Source organism: Macadamia integrifolia, unplaced genomic scaffold (assembly GCF_013358625.1).
Source record: "Macadamia integrifolia cultivar HAES 741 unplaced genomic scaffold, SCU_Mint_v3 scaffold1347, whole genome shotgun sequence".
NCBI lineage: Eukaryota > Viridiplantae > Streptophyta > Magnoliopsida > Proteales > Proteaceae > Macadamia > Macadamia integrifolia.
The window spans coordinates 23,273-45,407 of record NW_024868170.1 but is presented as its reverse complement, the minus strand read 5'-3'; the positions used below and the strand labels follow the sequence as shown (position 1 = coordinate 45,407).

The window sequence follows — 22,135 nt, the reverse complement described above, 5'->3', positions numbered from 1 at the left end:
CCACCATTCGTTTTTAATAAATTTTGCAGCTGCATAGCTAATTGCAAATCTGGTCCAATGGCATGAGAGGCAATATTAGCTTCAGTTCCCATCTTACCATATGTTCCTTTTTTCCGTGTTTAGACAAAGACACGGATGAAGGACCCAGCAAAGGTCCTTGGTATGTCCATCACGAACACAATGCTCACAATGGTAGCGAGAACCACCACCCTTTCTTCCACCATGCCTATTGGAAGACGAGGAGCAGCTGCCTTGATTGCTTTGAGAAGAAACACCAAGATGCACATTATGAGCAGAATTTTCAAACACTTCATTTCCAGATTTAGTCTTCATGACACGTCTTTGTGTCTCTTCCCAATGGATAGTAGCACACACACACAGGAGAATGAAGGCAAGGGACTACACATAAGAATCTGCCTTTTGAGGTCTTCATACTTAGAACGAAGACTAGGGGCCCGTTTGATAACATAACCAAAAACGTGTTTCTGTGTTTTCTTGTTCTCAGAAACAAAGAAACGGCATAAATACCGTTTGATAAAAGTGTTCTATTCCACTTGTTTCTTGAAACATTAATTGAAATTTATAACAATTTATGCTTCAAGAAACATGAATGACGAAACAAGTTTTACTTGTTTCGCTCGTTTCTCGAAGCAGGACTCCCTTGTGTCTCTAACTCCCGTTAACCCTCTACAACTCTTGAGGGCTCTGCAACTTCTGAAAGAAACTCTCTCTTGTGAACCCTCTGCAACTCTTCTCAAGTTCTCACACGCCTTGGCTTAGGGTTTAAAATGAAACCCTTGGCAACGGCAATCATCTCCATCGATTCCCACTCCGACAACAATTTTCCGGCTACCATGGCTCTAGCGATTCCTCCTCCGGCTACTCCAGCTCCAGCAAGGTAAGTAAAATAGTGTAAAAGACTTCTTCTTCTTCTTCTTCTTCTTCTTCTTCTTCCCTTCTCTGTTTTTTCAGTTGCTCATCTTCTTCTTCTTCCTTCTCTGTTTGAAGAAGAACTTGAAGAAAAGCACGATGTAGCTTGATGCCGACACCAATTCAGATGCGGCTGCCATGATTAGATAGGTTCTTCAGGTATGTTTCTTCCTTCTATTCTTTTCTGTTTCTGGCTTCTATTTTTCTTTTCTTCCGGTCTCCTCTTTTTTTTTTTTCTTTTTTTTCTTATTGTTCCAGCCCCCTCCCCTTCTTCTCGCTCTTCTGGTTTTTTTTCCCCCGTCTAATACTTCTTCCAATGCTTGGGTGGCTCATTGGCTCCATTTGATGGCAACTTGGCACTCCCTCTCTCTCTCCCATCTCCTTGAAGCCCTCCTTTTGCCTACAATTTATTTATTTTTTAATTCTTCTCATTCTTCTTCCCTTCTCTGTTCTGTGTCTATCTTTTTTTTTTCCTTTCCATTTTTCGTCTCCTCCTCTGCCTTCTTCTATGCCAGTGGTGGTATTGGTGGCTAGGTTGGCTTTACTAGTTGTGGCTAGTGGCTTTTATTGGTGCCTGCAACTCTTCTCAAGTTCATATGTATGGCTAACTGTGTGCAAAAAAAGTTCCAAGAAACAGGTTTATCAAACACCCAAAAATCTGTTTCTGGTCCTAGAAACGTGAATTTATGTTTCTGCTGTTTCTGGGAACAGAAACGGCAGAAACGTTGTCAAACGAGCCCTAGACAACAATTGAAAAATACGATCGTGTTACTCTCGCTTTGTATAGACATCGACAGTCGTAGTGAGAGGGTGATATTGTCTCAATTCATTCCATTTCCTTTTGAGATTACCAAGATTGAGAAGAAATCTGTTCCATATTAGAAATTTCTTGTTGCAATTCGAAAACACGAGAGGCATTCTCGGCTTGCCCATACATGTCTTTCAGAGAATCCTATAATTCTTTGGATGTTTCAGAGTATGCAAATATTTCAAATAAAATTTGTTTCACATAAAATTTCTCAATACATGCACCTACAGAATTAGCGAACCAAACACTCTTTAATCATGGGTCGAATCTGTCTTGCTTGTGCCAAAACCCACCCAATTACCCAATAAACCCATACCCGTACCCATACCCATACCATGCGACCACTGAATAAGCTGTAGGTATTCGAATTCGATTCCCCTGGTCTAATTTGGGCTTTGATCAGTGAGTCCGTTCTGCAAGATTGAAAGCTCCAGGCAATCTGTTCTGCAAGTTTGAAAGCTCGAGGCAAACGTGAGTCTTCCTCTTCATCTTTTTTTTTTCCTCCTTTTATTTACAAAATTTGAGGAAAAATTAAAAAAAAATTTATATGGATTTTCATACTTTGGAGCTCGAATTCCTGATAAGATTGCTAATTAAGACATATTTTGATTCATATCGATTACTCTCTGCAGTAATGTATTCCTGGTTATCCGGTTTTGCGAAGTTTTCCATGATAAATTTTTCACATTGAAGAACCCAACAGGAAATATAAAGAATGTAGAGTTGAGAAATTAATGCAAATTGCGTTAAGGGGTGATTTGATGGTATTAATTCTGTAAGCCTCGATCTCTCAAGTCCTAACAGTATCTTCTACTTTCTCTCCCCTTCCCTGAGTGCTGAAACCCCAAGCCGCTAATGCTCTGTTTTCAACAACACACATACTCCATTTCATCTCAGAAGCTCTAATGGGTTCTTCAGCAGGAAGAAGGAAATGGTGAATAGCTCTGCAACTCTCCGATCAGTAGGCACAGGTGAAACTCTGAAACTTAGCCCTCTCCCTGGCCGAACTGATAGAAACTTTGCAAGTCTCCCTGATCGGATGAAATCATTGCTGCAACCCCAACCCTCTCTCTCTCTCTCTCTCTCACTCACTCTAACAATGCAATTTCTACCCCTCATAAGATTTTGTTTCGATACCAGTAAGGATTGAATACAAAAATGCACAAAAATTAGAAGACTTTGATCGTTTTGTTTGCACAAACTGTGAGAGGGACACAAGCGGGAGGTTTGAGAATCGATATCTCCAATACAAAACCACATCTCCGGGCATGGTGAGTTCCGTTGCAACAACCGTACTCTCATCCTCCCTGTTTCGGTTCTTTCATGCCATTTTTTTTTCTTCTTTTGCCTACATTAAATCAACCCTATTCGACTGAAACACATTGGATTTGCACAAATGCGTCTATGCAACACCCAAATTTGCAAGGTACTCTGGCTGGCATCAATCATCTATCTTTCAGTCAAATTTTCTCTGTTATTGCACGGTTCTCCCATTATCAAGTGAAGAATGCCTGCAATCCAAGTAATCTAATAATCTTTCAGCAACATACTAGTCAATTTCAGATTTTTTTTTTTTTTTTGCAGGATTCTTCTCTTTTTTTTTTTTTTTTAGATGAGGTAGGTTTGATGTGAACACTCAACAAGGCAACTTTGTAATCGTGCTATATTCATTTGATTCTCTTTCTCTCTCTCAACTGGGATCACAAACCCTTCACTTTCTCATGGTGTTGTGTTGGGACTTGGGAGGTGGATCACTGTACAAGGTGTATTGCATAACAGAGAAGAGAAAGTGTACGAATCAGGAAAAACCAATTCCACCTGGTATCAGTGGATTTCTGATTACTTCTCTTTATAGTGATCATGATTGTAATGGTTGTTATTCGTTGTGTTCTAGATTTCTATGGTACTAGATACATAGTATGGCACAAGCATTAATTCCATGTTTTACCACTCAGCATCAATTCTGTAAGACCTGAAATACATGAAACTCACCCTCTATGGCCGAGAGCACTCGACCTGAATTCACAGCCTGAGGCAGCAGAGTTGCCCATTTACACTGGTAGTGACCCAGTTACTGCCAGAGCCGGGTGTTTTGGGAGGAAACTGAAGTTATAACCTGGTGTTAGATCGAGTTCATGGTTATTCATATTCTTGAAGCCTTCACGTTTTATTTCCCTCTTGACCTCTTATGAAAAGAGCAATTGTGAAATATGTTTTATAGAATACTTTTGAATTCAAATTTTGAGATATGTCTCCTTATAAATGATTCATTTTCCCGCTTCATTCACAAATAAGCCACTCAATATACTTGTGTTTATTTGCTTTTGTTCGATTTTATTTTATCATTTTATGTGTTCCGTGTATTATATTATGTGTAGATCATGCTACAAGATCTAGAACGTGGAGCTACTAAGTTAATTTCATTCTCTGGACCCCTTTCTTACCAGAAGAAATGGATATTCCCCTACCTTTGGACAAATTATCTTTGGGAACTAGAGATCAAGATAGCCCATCAGATGGTGTAACCAAGTAAAGTATTTTGTTGTTTTTTTGAATTCTGGCAATTTTAGGTCCTTGAATTATTCTTCTATTTGTTACCCCCCCCCCCAAAAAAAATGCTTAGCCAATAACGTAGTCTTAATATAACTCAAGGGAAGGCTCTTAACGTACTTGGACATGAGATAGGCTGTGATATAGACCTCGTTCTTTTCTTTTGCTACTTGTATTTTCATGCATTTTATGTGCACAGACTTAGTCAATTACATTTTGTAAATATCTACTATAACCACGAGTCTCTGATACTACATTTCTTTTTATCCTGATAAAAAATATGGGACCAATGCCACTTCTCTCTCTAAAACATGCTACCTTGTTTTCTTTCTGCTCTGAAATAGGAACCTTATTTATGTTGTTCTCTTAGCAACTGGAAGTTTCAATCCTCCTACTTATATGCACTTACGCATGTTTGGTAAGTTTTAGCTGGATCCACGCCCTTCTTCCATTAATTATTATTCTTCTCAAAAGAATCATACAGGAATTTTCTTCTTTTGTTCTACTAATGAGCTATTCTCAGACAATCAATGCAATTAATTGCACATACTTGTTCACTATCTCCAGCACTTGGATGAAGCTTTCATGTATGGGGATTGGATTGGCCAACAGCAAACCATCCAATACTTGCCTATGCATCACAGTACCCACCAAAGATCAGGCAGGATTGTGCTGATACCATTTCTGATACTGAAGTTTAATTCCTTGCTCAGTTGCTCAATCTTCTATGGGAAATCCCTACTCCCCAAGATCCAAATTTTCCTTGGGGAGTGTAATGCAGAGTGGGTTTTGAAAGGAAACTGGAGCAAACAAATTTTTTTTTTTTTTGGGTAGAGGAGCAAACTAAAATTGGCAGTATAGAGAAATGTGAGGCATATACAAGTGTATTGCAGCTTGTAAAGTTAAATTAACGGTATAGTTTGTTGTGTCATGCATGCAAGAGCTTTCTCTTTGCTTTCTTCAGTCATTTTTAACAATCATTTTGAGCTTCATGAACCTGTTGCCCTTTTAAGAAAAGGAAAAAAATTTATTGGTTTAGGTCCTTTAAATGGGGTGTCTACTGTATTGTTAAAGTCTAGTTTGATATGGGTATATGATCGTTAAATTTATAGAACATTATCTTCCATCGTTACTACCATTTAATCATAGTGAGGGGTAATACTGTGCAAGTGGAATTTAATAAAGGACAGAAAGTGACATGAGTTGAAGTGGTGCGAAATGCATATGAGTTAATATAAGAAATGATCCTGGATAGAGTATGATTGTGGAATGGGATCTGTGTTGGTAGACAGAAGTATTTGGGATAGGCTTAGTTGCGTTTAGTATTTCCAGTAAGGTATCGGAGTGAAGAATCTAACTGGATGCCATTCATGCTGATGCCAAAATCTAGATCAAGCCATAAGTTTGGGTTGAAGTGGTGCGAAAATGCATATGAGTTAATACAAGAAATGGCCCTGGATGGAGTATGATCGTGGAATGGGATCTGTGTTGGTGCCTTGGTGGACAGAAGTATTTGGCATAGGCTTAGTTGAGTTTAGTATTTCCAGTAAGGTATCAGAGTAAAGAATCTAACTGGATGCCATTCATGCTGATGCCCAAATCTAGATCAAGCCATAAGTGCTCCTCAAGGAGCAGAACTCAATCCTTTTTATTTCTTCCTGCCATTGTTTTCTCTAGAGTTTGTTACACATGGCTTTATTTTATTTTTTTTTTTTTTCCCAGTATTTTAGCTTCCAGGTTTACATGAGAAGCACTGAGCTATTCATTACTTTCTTTGAAATTAACCATCCTTTGAAATTAATCATCCTTTGTATGAAGCATAATGAAGAGCTAATAAACTACTTAATTGTTATTGAATCAAGTTGCATTGACTTTTGTGTGAACGACACATATTTAATTTTGCTCTAAAGGACAAATGGTCACATGTTTCCTCACCCTAGTCATGAAACACAAGCTTGATTTAATCACCAATAATTGTGTCTTTGTTAAATCTTGACTGGTTTGTAAAAGAAATTGTTAACACTATGAAATAGGGAGAATGCTTTTGTGTCTTTAACTGATCACACAAGCCCTTTATTTATAATATAGAATCATGATAGAGTCATGATAGGAGTACAAAACAGAAAACATAAGGAAATTACAAGAATACCCCCCCATCCAGCCTCCCCAGTCTAAATAGGGTCGGTGGAGGGGGGAAAGCCCCAATATGCCCCTGCAGCACACTTACTCCTATTCTAACAGAAATCTATATATTTTTCTTTTCTGAGCTGTTAATCCTTGCAATGATGTTGCATATTTCCTTTATGGGAAAAGGCTGGGTTTGCCATCGGTATGGCCAGATCTATGTCAATCGCTCTCCTCCTCCCCTTGGAAAAGTCCCCTATGCCCCTCCTATCCCAGCCTTCTCATAGGTTGAGCCGTTGAGCCGCTAGCTCCAAGAAAGCCGGTGGCATACCTAACCTCCTTGCTTCCTTTATTTACTGAAGGTCAAATAAACATTATCTTGAACTATTAGCAATCTTCTATCAAAAAAAAAAAAAAAAAAGCAAGAACTATTAGCAATCTGAAAAATATAAACACATATAGGATTGCCTTAATCAGTGGAAGCTATTGTTGGCATCTAATATGTTTTGATCATTTCTATTTTCGTGTTTAGAATTGGCAAAGGATGCATTGAATTCAGAAGGTTATTGCGTGATTGGAGGTTATATGTCACCTGTGAATGATGCATACAAGAAGAGGGTATGTAATTTTTCACATATTATGTTCATGCATGCAAATGCTTAAGGAGAATTAGAGACTTGATTCAACTCAACACTTCCTTATTTAGACTACTTGGTGTCTGTTATTTATGTTTAAAATGGGTTGGCATAGTGGTTTTACGCTTGCTGTTAACCAGACAGAACTCTCCTCCATCTTCGCATGACAGAGATTTCTTGTTTGATCCAGAGGAGAATTATGATGGGATAACTTGATAAATTTAATGGCTTAACTCTGTAATGTAGGAATGCATTTGACAACCAAACCAGACCCAAGACTGCAGGATTTTATAAACCAGAGAACAACCAAAATTCACTCAAAAGGAGACAGCAGCAATAATCCAGAATTTAAGCAGTAAACAGAATTTGAAACCAGAAAGAACAAACACAGAATTCTGGAATATCGACTAACAGAAATTATACCAGTAAGCAGAATCAATTAACAACATAATTAAGACAGAAAATAGGTCACAATCAGTCACACCAGATCACAGAAAGAGTATCGATCTGTCAGGACAGTAACACTGTGAATAAACCAACCCAGTAGCAGTTTTGAATTAAATCAGGAACTGTTGAAGCACTAACAGTCTTCAATATTCAGAAAACTTAATTCAGCAGTCCAGAAAATGCTATTCAGATCAGCAGAACCAGAATCCAGAAAATGGAAGCTTCAGTTCACTAAAAGAAGCAAACTGGAGATTTTGAATATCTCACTATTGGCTGAACAGAATCAGCTAGAAAGTGGATCGATCCTTAGTTAAACAGAGGGGAACAATCGACCAGAAGATTGGAGCAAACCACTGGCTGGACTGATCCCAACAGTGGGGGCCGAATGCTTTGTTTGCAGAAATTCTGGGCAGAAAACAGAGAAAACACTTACCTGGTTGCAGCAACCTTAATCCTTGAAAATATGACTGAAATTAATTGAGAAGAACAGTAGAAGAGAAGGGCCTCTTGGACTTCACGCCACAAAGAGTCGTTGGATCGAACACCAACCCATCACTGTGATCAAACACACAAAAGTTCTCTTGCAGAGAAAGCAGCAGCAGCAGCCATATTTTTGTTTTCATAAAATCATGGCTCATAAAAGAGCCATATCCTTTATTTATAATGATGGGGAGGGTTTACAAATAATTGTAACTCAGAATTACTAAAAACTGATTACAAGAAGTTACTAAAAACTGGAAATTGGAATCTAATGAAAATATAAACTAGTCTTGACAGAAATTAGAAACTAACAATGACTTGAAATTAGAAACTAATTTAGGACTTCAAAATAGAAACTTAATAACTAATTAGTAACCCCATCAGCAGCCCAATTCGTGGGCTGACTTGGACCAGATCTGGGTTGACCCAATCAGCCACTTGGGTCGACCTTGGTCTTGGTTCTCCTTGTCTAAACCCTTGTTGGTACTGCATCACTCTGTTTGAACAATTCTGAATTCTGCACATCAATCTGTGGGAAATTAAGCATGAAGAAGGTGGGTCAAATATGGCAAAATATGAGAAGCTCAATCTGTACTGAAGCCTTTGTTCCCTCAAAGGCTCCCTGTTTCCTTCTGTATTCTGTACCACCATGGATGCTGGATGTTTTCTTTTTAATTTTGCATATGTCAATATGGAGTTTTTTTTTTTTTTTTTTTTCCTTATTTTGAATTTTAATAATACTAATGTTGGTGGGTTCTGTGCTTATATGAGAAGGAGACATGGAACTATAAAATAAAGTTCTTAGCATTGGCTTCTATGCTTATCTAAAACATGTTGTTGAGACTATCTCTTGATTTGTTTTAGATTTCTCATCTCAAAAAAATTCCTCCCTAGGAAGATAAGTGATAGTTTTCCATGCGATAGCATTACTGAGTTTGAATGAGAATGCCTACTGTTGTTGATATCAATTTAAAGTAATATTCATTTTGATCACCTTAATCTAGTTAGCTTGTGTCTCTTTTGGCTTGGGGGTGTTTGTTACGTGCATTCTGTACCTGCTTAGTTATAATGTTGTACATTTAGCCTAGTTTCTTGAAGTAGGTAGTCCTATGGCTAAAACCAAAGTATATCTTTAGATATTCAGGAGTTACTTTCCCTTTTCTTACATAACCATAATTCAAGTTGATATCTTCTTCTAGGGCCTTATATCTGCTGAACATCGGATTCAGATGTGTGACCTAGCTTGCAAAAGTTCTTCATTCATAATGGTGGATTCATGGGAGGTAATTTATGATGCATAATCTTTCTCTCACTTTACTTTGTAGTTCGCTCAGTTTGTTATCCTTATTCTTTTTCTGTGTACAGAAGCTTGTTCTCTAGAAAATGTTAGTACAATTTGGGGATAATGGGTTTCTATACTGTATTTTGTGTTCTTGGCTTTGATAACGTTGAAATGCTTGATGCTTAAGAGTGGTAAGGCTTCTAAATGAGGTTGGAGTATAAATAAAAATATCAGGCGAAGGACACTGACCCTTTTATATTGTTTGGAATGTAACATAAGTAGTAGGGGTGGCGGAATAGATAAGGGAAGGCTTTTATTCAAAAGAAACCTAAGACCCGTTAAAGAGAATGCAATACTAACAAGAAGATGTGACATGTGAGGCTGTTAGATAGTGATGCAAGATATATATATATATAGATAGATATAGATAGATATTACTTTCTTTAGAAGGTAAAAACTGTAACTATATTGAGGAAAGAGAAACATCATGATTCCATCCTGGCATATCAGCAGGCATTTTTGGCCCCCTCCAGAAGTCTAATGAAGTTATTGGAAGTCTTCTGGCATCAATAATGCTATCATTTATATTGGTAGGAATCTGACTATAATGCATACTTGTTGAATCATTTGTTGCCTCTCTGTACATATACAGTTACTAATTATTGCATAGTACTTCGTTCTTGTGTTGTGATGCAGAACCCCACTCGAATAACAAGTATGTCAAGGTAAGGACTAGTGGCAATCTCATAATGAGCCAGAAATTTCAAGGGCTATTCGTAAGTAAAGAGGCAATGTGAGATTTATTGAGCAAGGAAAAACTAGGAAGAAACTCAAATAATGGGACAAAGCATACTAAAGGAAAAGGGTAGGGGCAATAATGGAAATACAATGGATAACTAAAGAGCAAAGAAAACATGGGTTGGAGACTATCGTCTTCAACTTTTTGTCAAAAGCAGAAGACCAACAGTAAGATGACTTTGGTTTAAACAAGAGAACTTCTTTGAAAACCACCAATGACCCTAAGATTTAAGAGAGTTGCAATCTACCATCCTCTTGTATGCAAGTGATAATAGGCTTAACAGGGAATCAAATAGCAGAATATAGGTCTGGGAAAGTAACCTTGCGGTATAACTGAACTCAGTTCTGTTGAGGGCTTGATTTTCAGCACTGCAGTACTCTTAATGAACCAATTTGGGCTGGTTAATTTGCCTCTAGGAGTAGCACCAGTGCACAAAATCTCAGAGGGAAAAGAGAAGAATTGACAGTATCATATTCAAGTCTTTGAAATGCCAAAACTGCCCAGAAACAGAGTACAAGAGAGAGTGAGATCGATAGAAAAAGGGGGGGAGAGATTGCACATGCAGCCACGCGGGCTTCACCCAAACAACTCAACTCATCTTTTCATTATCGATCTACCCCCATCATTGGTTTACACATGTATTTATAGAACACAAAAAGACAAAGACTCCTAATTACTTTCTAAAACTTAAACTAACAAAAATAGAAACTCATGAAAACTCAAATTGGAAATTTCCCTACATGTCTAATAGCTACCCTGAAATTAAACATACATATCTTTTCTAAATAAAATAAATCATAAATATCCTAAGGAACAAGTACCAAACTTGGACCCGGTTCTTGGTTGGGGTTCTCAAACGAACTCTATCGCGTCCAATGAACTATTCCTGCATCATGTTGATCCCATTAGAAAGGGTATCCGTATCTCTAGCATATTTAGTTATAGAAGAAAGAAAAAATGTCATATCCCAACTTAATTGTTTGGGCTGGGCGAATCTAATTTTCCGTTCAATTCTATTCAAAGTTATATTTGTTTGTTTTTCGAACCGTGATGATTCAAATACAAAAGCAATGGTGGGTTTTTTTTTTTTTTTTTTTTTTTTTTACACCTTCACATATAGTATCACTAGCCAATAGACTGGGTGGCGGGAAATTTGTTTTCTTCTTCGTTTTGTAGACCAGTAATTGTCTTGAGAGAACAGGGGGTAGGGCTAGCCTTTATGCATGCCATGCAAGCGAATGCAGAAGAATTTCATATTAAAGATTGCTTTGCTGACTTTAACAATGATGCCTTTAGGATCAGAGATCAGTAAAATGGATGATCAGGAAAATTGGGTTCCTTCTAGCTTTGCAGACTAATAATTGTCTGTTATATGGACCATGTTAACTAGATGACAGGGAAAATCCCCCCCCCCCCCAAAAAAAAAAACAAAAACAAAAGCTTTAGAGACAAATTAGATGAAGCAATGGACAAAATTTTCAGGCAGCATATAGGAAATTTTCAAGAGCAAAGGTTGCCAACTTAATTTGTCTGTGCTTCTGAAGGGTTACATTCACTACAACCAAACACAAGGTGGAAATTTTTGACATGCTTAAGGGCCTGCAGGTTGGGGGGGTGGGGAGGAGTTCAACTTCATAGTAAGTCATTGGGACATTATTATCTGTGGAACATGAGTATGCTTCTTTATGTTGTCTCTCCATGTCTGCATTTCAGTAATTAGTAGGAGTCTCTGTTCTTCCATCACTTTGTCTTCTGTCATGCCCTTTTCATTATTAAGGCGAAGGGCAAAGCCTATTTAGTGCCAAAAGTTTTTTGGCTCATTCATCATGTCATCATTGAGGCAAATGCTCTGAATTCTATTATAGGCAAAGCAAAGTAGCTTCCAACGATCTTTGACTGTTTTGGCTCGGATACGGAGCTGCTTGTCTGAGAATGGATTGATTTCCGGAAGTAAGTTTTTTATTTTTATTTTTTCAGTAGGATTTGGAGCTGTCTGTCAAAATATTATATAATATTTAGGGAAAATTACACTCTCCTCTAGTGTACTTGCCTCAATATCACTCCCCTCTAACCCCCTCCCTTAAGTTTTAAATATTCTATCAATCGTCCCATTAGTTGCTGACGGTGTTAAAAAGGCAATTAAAAAGACAATATTACCCTTGTATTTAATACCTTTTAAGACTTCAATTGTTGACACCTCCTCTCAGGTTGTCATCTCCTCTCATGTGGAAAAGAAGATTTGAGAGCTTCAAAGGTGACCTGCAACTCATCTTTTTTTGGATGAATTAATAATAAATGCATTAAAAGAGGGGGAGGGAAAATATATCCCCTAAGGGAAAATACGAGCCCAATAAGGGAACCAAAGTCCAAGGAAGACAGCAACCAAAGCCAAGTGGGCTTGAGGAGTGAGGCCCAAATGGACAAAACAAGAGCCAAAGGCCCAACAACTTAAAAATAACAAGAACCTAGAAGCCCAAATAGGAGGGGCAAAAGGGGAAATGGAGATAGGACTCCACCAAACCCTAGCACCAGGTCTCAACATGACAACTTCCAGCCCTCAAGATGTGAATCGGAGTTCGGCAAAAAAGGCAGTCACGGAAGCAAGCGCGGGCCTTGTGGAGGGTCACTACCAGGGGAGAAGCTGGCCTCGCAGGATACAGCCACAAAGGGGGAGGGGCGTCGGCCTTTCGGAGGGTGACGGCGAGGCGGCTGTCGGCCGAGCATGAGGGCAACCTTGTGGGATGGAGCCATACAAAGAGCTTGCCAAAACCACCGAGACAACGATTCAATCAGGGAGAAATGTGAGAGACGTTCGATCTTCCATGAGAGAGCATGGCTAGGTCACCGGCACAAAGCACACTCAACCTAGTAGGCCCAACGATCGTCTGCGAAGGGGGGAGAAGACTAAGGAGCCAAACCAGGAGCAGGGAGGGAAGAAGAACAGCAAAAGGTCCAGCTAGTCGGCAAAGGAGGGGGGAGAGGAACCAACGATCCATTCCGGGAGCAGGGAGGATGAAGAACAGCTATTGGTCTAGCGATCATCGGCGAAGGGAGCAGGTTGGAGAGAAGAGCCAGCGATCCAAACCATGAGCAAGTCGAAGTAGCAGATGGACGGCAACAAAACCAAACTCGAACAAACCCAATTAACGCCAGCGGAAAAAGGAGCCAACGGTTCAAGGAGGGTCAACAGGATCTTGGCAAACCATCACCGGATCAGGATCAAGACAGGAAAGGGAAGAAAGGGGAGGCAGCTAGGATGGATCTCACCTCCCGAACATGCGAGATCGAAGAAGAAGAAGAAGGAGAGGAAGAAGAAAGTTCAGAGGAGAGAGGGTGAAGGAGACGAAGAGAAGGGAGAGCAGAGGATGAGAGGGAGAGGGAGAGGGAGAGGACGAGAGAAGAAGAAGAGAGAGGAGGGGGAGGAGGGGGGAAGCAGCCTGGTAAGAGGCCAGATTGCTCCAAACGGTGAGATCTTGAGGGGACTCCGGGTGGTTGCGGGCGTAGGGTCTCTCGGGCGACATCCTTGAACCCCAAAAGGAAAGACCTGCAACTCATCGGTTATGGGAGAACTCGCTTCTCTTGAAATTGTTGGTGAATGTAAGTGGACTTGCATACATATCTACAAGTGCAGTACCAAGTACAACATCAGATCGGACCTTCTGATCATCCAAACTAGAGTGAATTTCTTTCCCTAGCTCTTGAGTCCCTAGATGGGCACAGGCAGAAATGGCACCTGTGATGGAAGCATCACTTGTGCTTAACCCTTTAGCCTGCATCTCACGGAACACCATCAGTGCCTCTAATGTAAGAGCTAGTTCCTGGTAAGAACCAACCCTACAGCAAGAACAATATTCCAGTAGCTGATAGAATCTCCAAGAAACTTACTGTCCAGAAATCCAGATTTGATGGTGTTGTAGGAAACTAGTAACAGAAATTAAAGATTAAAAAATAAACAGAAAAAATAGAGAACGGGAAGGGGGATAGGTTGGGTCGAGTATCTCACTCTTCCCTATGGCATCTCACCCAAGCTATCTCTCACAGCACTGCATCTCACAATTTTCCAATACAAAGCTCTTTTTTTCTCATTCAATCATAGCTGTAAATCAGCCTTGTCCTTTGTATAGATAAAAAGAAAACTATCGCCATGTTCTTTTGCCATAGTCTCATCATGAACGAAGACAGAATACGAGCCTTTCAATAGGTTACGCACGGGAACCTGTATGCATCTTTATCGCCTTGTGAATCCTCTGATTTATAATGATAAATTTGATTATAGCAGTTGAATCCCTCCTTGCGTGGAAAGGAAAGGAATTCCTAATTGGAAACTAATTACAAATCAAATCAAATCGATCTAATTAGCTGAAATAGACAGTCCTAGTAATAAAAACTACTAAATACATAAAGCATCCAAGAAAATAGGAAACTAATTTAATCAATGAAATCCCCCATGCAAGGACTAATCTTTCCTAAATATTTAGCACTAATAAAGCTGTCAAACTCCTCAACAATATGGCCATGGGACCTACAAGAACTTCAAAATATCCCCTCCATATAAGGCTGGTTGATGACTAATAACTTCCCCAATTAATTGGCAATAATCTTCCCTGATTATTATCCAATCTCTCCACATTAGGAGCTGGCAGTGGGTCCCATATTGGTTACTGTTCACTTGGGTACAGTTCACATGAACAGTAACTTGTGAACAGATTTTTTTTTTTTTTTTTTCCTGAAGTTGATTCTCGGTCCTTTTCTTCTCAGGCTTTGATCTGCATCAGCCTCTCTGAAAGCACCATTTTCCACATACCCATTAAGCAAAGCACTCCAGGATATCTCATTCTTTTCGGACATCAGGTCAATAGGCTTCTTGCTTCCTCCATGTTGCCAGACCTTCTGTATCCAAAAGTCATGGAATTCCAATATCTCTTTCTCTATTTGAAAGAAAATCTATATATCTTCTTTGATCCACCCGACCACCACGAACATAATTGTTGATCATGGTTATCCAAGAGATCAAATCTCTTTGTGGCAACTCGTCAAACACCCTTCTTGCGGAATCAACATGCCCACAAACAGAGTAAGCATATATATGAGAGTTAAGCACAAAAACCTCTGGAAAAGAATCCAAGCACCATAACCTGGCCTTGAAGACCCAATAAAACCTCTACATTTTGCACATCAGCACACGTCTTGGGAACAAATGACAAGGTGATTCCCTTAGGCTTGGCACCTCTCTACGACATTTCTTTATACAAATAAATGCAGATACTTGAGTTTCTTATTCTTGAATGAGCTCTAATCACGGTGTTCCAAGTGAACGTATTGGGCATTTGGATTTGTTTGAACACAAGGCATAAGTAATGGACATTGGTTGAATTCAAAAGGATAATGGTTTCTATGAGTTTGGTTGAAGCCACATGGTCTGACCAGAACCCAGTTCTGTCAATCTGAGCATGAATTTGCTTTAGTTCAGCCATGCTTTGCAAGATTTGAGTATAGGAAGACATGGATTCTTGAGAATAAGTTTTCTGGCTAGACTGGCTATTGATATGGTCATCGATCAAGAGAATGGCGCTAGGTGACTAGTGGAAAGCAGCCTAAAGAAAGATGGTAAGGTCATTTGAGAACAAGCAAGTTCTTTCAACCCAATTCTGAGCTTCAGCCCAACTCTAAACTTCAACCGAACTTTGATCTTCAACACAAAATCTAGGGTTTTAGTGTGGTTCAAGGATCGGTGAGCTTCTTTGCAATGTAGGGCTTCAACCCAACTTTGATCTTCAACGCAAATCTAGGGTTTCAGTGAGGTTCAAGGATCAGAGAGATTCACTGTAACATAGGGCTTCAACCCAACTCTAGGGTTTCAAATTGTTCAAACGAAGAACATGAGGGTCAGCGCAAGTGTAGGGTTTCAGTGAGCTTCAATGATCGGAGAGTTCCAGATTGTCCGAAGGAAGAAGATGAGTTCCCTTCCATAGGTCACTTATTTCTCTCATGATAAGGGAGGTCAATCTTGGAATCTCACATCATATAAGGTATTTTGGGGATTATAAAGAATAAAGTAAGGCTGATGTCATCACTTAACAGCGCTCTCTCATGGACTGGGTATGATTGATAGAATATTTGAAACTTGAGGGAGGGGGTTGTTATTTCTCAATGTACAGGGGAGGGGAGTATAATTTTATAATTTTCCCTAATATTCATATCATCATTAGCATCACAACTTATTCTATTGACCTTTTCCTGAAGTCATTTTTTATATTTATATGTTGGAAATTATTATAAAATATATATATACATATATTGGAACGTAATCATTAATTTCTCATGGAACATTGTGTTACCTGACAATGGCATGATCTTTGTTAATCCGGAACTTCGTGTACCTTTGGACTGCCCTTTTGGATGCAACACAACATTGGTAGTGGTATGGAGATGCGTCCAATACGCACTCAAAAGTCAGACACTCAGATATGGCTGTGAAGAAGAAAAAGAAGATCAATCCCCATTCTTTTGACACCATTAACCCTCTTTTTTAACATATTAACTCCACCTTTTGACACACTTTAGTGAAGTCCCCCCCATACATCAATTTTTGAACACATACGTATATAATTTTTTTTTTTTTTTTTTTGGGGGGGTGGGGGTTTGTGGAGGTTGATCAGAATCCTTATACATACCATATTCATACCCATACCGTATCCCATAGCCTTTCCCAAGTCATATCTTGTGTATGGCATTTTGTACTTAACTGTCAGATACAGGTACAGCTATGTGGCTTATATTTTGAATGTCCAGGTGAAGGTTTAATTTAAAAGGTTGTAAAACTTCAAATACAAATGTTTAACTTCTATTCCTTCTTGTCTAAGTAAGAGTATAATATATCCTAATCAGATGAGTCTGATTGGATTCCAGTAACATCAGGTCTACATGGATCATTAATATAGACGATTGGATTAAAGTTGGTCATGCCTATATCTGGTCCAAACTCAATACTTTTACTGTACCAGCTGAATTGATTTGAGAAGGGCCACATACTTTGTTTCAGGTAGAGCTTAACTAAGGTTTCATGATGCTGGGGAGGAGTTTTTGTTCAGGGTTTTCAAGTAAGATGTAGAGTACTAGTTAGTGTCAAAAAAGAATCTGTTAGTGGACTTAGGTAAGTCTCCATCACTGAGTCGGGTACATATTATATAAAATAGGTTAATATAAACTGGGTTTTCCTATAGAAAAGGTGAGCTGTTTCCTTTTTCCCATGTGGGATGCTGCAGAAATCTGTAACCTGCAAAATGAGCTGAAGCTGAAGGTAGTTAGGAAAAATAAGCAAACTGATTGTGAACTGCTATCTGGCTTCACTGTATAAGTACTGCAAAGAAGGACCAAACCTGTTTTACCAAAAGTTAGGGAGCTTTGCAGTATTTTATTCTACATTAAATTGTATTTATAATTTCCCCTTCAAATAAAATCCATTTGTGTGATGTTTTGTGTGAGACATAGGTATCTAAGGGGTTCAATTTTTACTGTTCTGCAGGAGCTTTAGTCCATAATCACTTATCTTGTAGTCCCAAACAGTATTATATGTCCTTGGCTTGTTAGGAACTTTAATTATATTCTGAGCATAACAGGCTTTCCTACTTCATATCTCAATTATCGTGCAGGACTTAATGTTAAATAATTACAATTTTTTTTTCATTACGTCGAGGTTGACCCCTGCAGCAGTTACTTGGTGTATTTGGAAAGAAGAAATAAAGGGTGTTTGATAATTATTCAGCTCCATCACTTGTGATTCTGAACAGAACTGGAAGCAAAGTGTTGTAATGCACTTTTAAATGTAAAGAGTTTGCAAACATGGAGATCTTGGATTTTATGAGTTGGTGGGAGTCTTTTTATCTTTCAATTTGTAAAGCTTTTTATTGCAAACTTGTATGGTGTAAAGGTCTCTGGTTTGGCTTTAATAAAATTCTTCCACTAATTAGAAGAACCAAAAAATTTACTGTCTATGGACTTTGACCTAGGAAGGTTGGAAAATAAAAAATAAATATATATATATGGAAAATATTTAGTGGTATTATGTGTTTTAGCATTATGATACTGCCATTGACCTGTACATGTGTATAGACTATTATTTTTCTCGTTTTAATACCTGCAAATTTAATGTTTCTTCATTCTTTTAAGTGATAAATTATAGATTCACAGTCTATGTTTATACCTCAGATGAGGGGTGCATGTCTAGTTGATTATTCATTGTATATTTCAAGTTGGTTCTGAAAGATCTGCCCTTTACTTTCCTTGTAGAATCCCTCAGGATCATGCTTGTATGTGGTTCGGATCTACTTGAATCTTTTAGCATCCCTGGAGCTTGGATCCGCGAACAGGTATGTTTCTTGGAATATAGCTTAAGTATTAGACAAAAAAGAAAAGGAAAAGGAAAAAAAGCTAGTCAATTTTCATACCTGCTTTGACTTAGATGTTAATTGGTTGAAAATCTAATTAGATTTTGATCATATCAGTTCTCTGCGTGCAAGTTGTTGAAGTATACCTTGCCAAAGAAGCTTTGCATGCTTTGATCCTCTTGGTTACAGGACTAGCTATATTATGCTCTTCCGTGAATCGTAGATCTTTTGTTCTTTTAAGCATTGAGTTAGAGACTTATATTCAATGATACCTTGAGTCAAAGGTGCAAGCTATTCAAACCAAGTAAACTTGGTTTTGTCATATTCCTTTTTATGTTATTATTCGACATCTGATGGCTTGCATTTCTTCTTGCATGGGCTATGGCATAACTGGATTTCAAGAAACCAGATTTGACCCATGTCCAGTGTCCTGCTTCTGTTCCTGGTTGGTGCATTTAATTTTTACATGCCATTCCCCATTCTTTCCCTCTTGACAAAAAGATTTTAAATTTTATGTATTTAATGTAATTGGGAAGGGAGCAGTTTAACTCGTTCACAACCCTTTGGAACTGCGGCTAGTTGAAAAAATAGTAGTGATGAATATTCCTTCTTAATTTATTTTTCAGGTCAGATCCATCTGCAGAGACTATGGAATTGTCTGCATAAGGAGAGAAGGAAAAGATATTGAGAAGATTGTCTCTTCGGATGACATTCTAACTGAATATAAGGTAATGAAAATCTTTTCACTCAATAAGAAGCAGCTTTTCTCGCCAGTATGCAAATTTTATGGGATGGTCAACCATGGATGAGTACTGGGTCAATGACTCCTGTATCCTCATAAGTGAGGTTATCTGATCATTGGGTCAGTTCTGGAACTAAGCAAAACTCTCATTGGCTGTGCAACCAGAAATCTTGTAAACATTTCCATGGCACTCAGGATTCTTTTTTCCTTCATCTGTCTGAAAAAGGAATGAGGTTGGAAAAGTATTATTAAGGTATTTTTGAATAGACAGTAGGAATGTATAGTTAAAAACCCATCTTCTAGTATAGTTGCAAAATGCCCTTAAAGAAAGCTGCAGCTGGGGCATCTCTAGTTTTTTGGCTCAAGATTTAGGTTCTTAGGCCCCTTGGCCAAGAGGTGCACTATCTGTTGGACAAGGATTGAATGACCTAAAAGACAAGGTCTCAGCCAACCATGGTGGATTTGCCCACAATATTATCATTTGTAAATATTGCTGTCATTTTTATGTTGTTCCTTCTATTTCTTCAGGACAACATCAAAATTGTGGATGAGCTGATACCAAACCAAATCAGTTCAACTAGAGTAAGGTGAGTGTTGAAATTGTTGATGAATGGAATGAGCTATTTTTAGTAGTATAACACTAGAGAGTCCATTTTTTTCAGGGAATGCATATCAAGAGGGTTGTCCGTGAAATATCTGACGGCTGATGAAGTGATTGACTATATCAAGCAGGAGCATCTATACTTGAACTCAAACAATGCATAATCCTCAATGGAATAAATATTTCGGCCATCTTCTAAGGATGGGTGATTCTGGTGATTTGAAGAATTGTGGTAGTTTGAATTGGGGCAATTGTGATTCAATTCCATCACCATCATCCACATTTATTATATTGAAGATTAGCATTTAAAGCTTTATCAAATAAATTAAAAAAAAATTTTAATTAATTAATTAAGTTGGAAGCTGGAAGTGAAATTGAAGTGGATAAGAAATGCAAATTGGTGATTTTGAAGAAGCTGGAAGAGATGACATAAGATCTCATGCTCAAAAGAATGGTTCATGTATGCTTAGGGTCTTGCCAATTATATCTATTAGCTGGTTCATTGAACCTAATCTCCATTGCTTATTGAGTATTCTCTATTTGTAGTCATCTCATTCTGCTTAAATTGTTCACTTCAATTATCAAGTGCATCAACAACTAAATCCATCCACCGAGGAAGTAAGTACTCCCAAACAAAGCACCTATCAATATGAAAAGCAAAAGCTGCAATAGAAGGAGCCATTCTCAAACCCACCCCCAGCCACCCCTTATTTCTGCAAAAATGAATATTAGGACACACAGAAATTCATCTAGCCTCATTATTTGAGGATACTAGATTGTCTGAAATACAAGAATTAAATTTTACTACTCTTAGCCATATCATGTGTTATACCAGTTTGATCCTTATATCTAAGAGTAATTAAAAAGCAAACTTTTTATAGAACAGTTTTTCAAAATATAATTATTAAATACTGAAATAACCTAAAAGGGGATAAATAGGTTATACTAGTGGAATTTTGACTCTTTTCGAAGTACTATCCCAAGTGATTGTAAATAAGAAATGCAGAATAAAATAGAACAAGCACAATCACACAACACCGAGAATTATAGTGGTTCGATTCAATCTGAGTCTAGTCCACTCTCTACAAGAATCTCCTTGTAAGGTATTTCACTAGTTCTCCCTTTCAGTATGGTAGGTAGGGAAGAAAACATTTACAATCTTTTTCACGGATAAGAATATCCTTACAAATCCCCTTTACAGGCAGAGATGTGTCTTTATAATCTCCTCTGCAGGTAGAAAATCACTTTACAATCTCCTTTAAGGTAAAGAGGCACCTTACACTCTTTTAAGGATAAAATGATCCTTACAATCTCTTAAAGATGAGAGGGTCCTCACACAAGCCTAAGTACAGTTTAGACTTAATGTAAAATAGAAAATGGAGAAGTGGAATAAAAGAGGATTACCTCCGGTGTGGTGAAAATGAAATATACAATGATGATAGAATGAATGCACCTTTTGAAATCTTTTTTGCATGCTTGTAATGTAAATGTCAAGATTTAAATGAAGACTTGTAAATGGTCTTGAGTTCCTCTTGAATGTAAAATGAAGAATTTAAACTCAAGAGATGGTGTAAACCAATTCTCACTTCTAATGTTCAAATAATACTTCTCCAAAGTTGAGCTTAATTGTTAATTAATGAGTAGCATTAGAGGTATTTATAGGTGAGCTTAGGAGAGCATTTTAGGCAGTAAATCTCACTTAAATGGTCATGTTCTGGGTCCATCGGTTGACCGTCATCGGTAGCCAGTCGACCACCAAGAGCCGTTCGAGCACTTCCAGGCAGTTACCGGTCAATCCGAACTTTCCTTCAATCGACCAGCTATGGTCTCGGACAGTTCTGATAGGCCGGGGTTTCCAGCCGATCGACCGGCAACATGACAGACTATGTTTTGACAAAATGCTGTCATACTTACCAGTTGTCAGTTTTTTTACTATAACTTTTTTGTCCGACCTCGGATTGACCTGAAATTAGTTGAGTTGAAATCGTGACTCAATTTTCTACAACTTCCATGAAGGTTTTATCTCCTAATACCGACTCTAATATTTTCTAAAATGCCCTTGAGTCAGGTTAATGTGATTTTCACAAAATTTCACTAGAACACATTTTTCCTAATATGTTCCTCACCACTTAGAGACTTTCCATACTTGGTCAAGGTAGGGGGTGTCAATATCTAAACCAGACCGGTTAAATCGGATCGGACCGAACCGATTAATCCCGATCAAAACCTAACCGGTGGCTTATTGGGCCGGTTTCGGTTTGTATTTTAAATTGAATCCGGTCTCGGTTCGGTTCGGGTTAGACCATTGGGCCACCGAAAATGCCAAAAATATGCACCGAAATCAGAAACG

The 22,135-nt window shown here is 38.3% G+C and overlaps 1 protein-coding gene across 6 annotated transcripts; it reads left to right on the top strand.

Annotated features, from left to right (window-relative positions):
* The first annotated feature begins 1,735 nt into the window (after nt 1-1,735).
* On the top strand, nt 1,736-20,199 carry LOC122063518 (nicotinamide/nicotinic acid mononucleotide adenylyltransferase). 6 transcript variants are annotated; one of them, XR_006135363.1, is made up of 11 exons: nt 2,245-2,709; nt 4,186-4,267; nt 4,633-4,706; nt 6,945-7,030; nt 9,174-9,257; nt 11,921-12,005; nt 18,345-18,424; nt 18,845-18,887; nt 19,069-19,170; nt 19,713-19,771; nt 19,847-19,924. XR_006135363.1 is itself a non-coding variant. In XM_042627215.1 (10 exons), the coding sequence occupies exons 2-10, from the start codon at nt 4,191-4,193 to the stop codon at nt 19,947-19,949; spliced, it is 750 nt and encodes a 249-aa protein (XP_042483149.1). In that variant the 5' UTR covers nt 1,736-2,209; nt 4,117-4,190; the 3' UTR covers nt 19,950-20,199. The 6 variants fall into 6 exon arrangements, 5 of the variants coding, with proteins under 5 accessions (XP_042483149.1, XP_042483150.1, XP_042483148.1 ...); XM_042627215.1 differs by lacking the exons at nt 2,245-2,709; nt 18,845-18,887 and adding an exon at nt 1,736-2,209 and having other exon boundaries at nt 4,117-4,267; nt 19,847-20,199; XM_042627216.1 differs by lacking the exons at nt 2,245-2,709; nt 18,845-18,887 and adding an exon at nt 1,737-2,209 and having other exon boundaries at nt 4,189-4,267; nt 19,847-20,199.
* Nucleotides 20,200-22,135: the final 1,936 nt, after the last annotated feature.

Coding starts and splice junctions, on each gene's coding strand:
- LOC122063518 (XM_042627211.1), top strand. CDS start 2,670: ATGGTGAATAGCTCTGCAACTCTCCGATCAGTAGGCACAG. Junction 7,031..9,173: donor ATGATGCATACAAGAAGAGG/GTATGTAATTTT, acceptor ATCTTCTTCTAG/GGCCTTATATCTGCTGAACA. Junction 19,171..19,712: donor ACATTCTAACTGAATATAAG/GTAATGAAAATC, acceptor CTATTTCTTCAG/GACAACATCAAAATTGTGGA.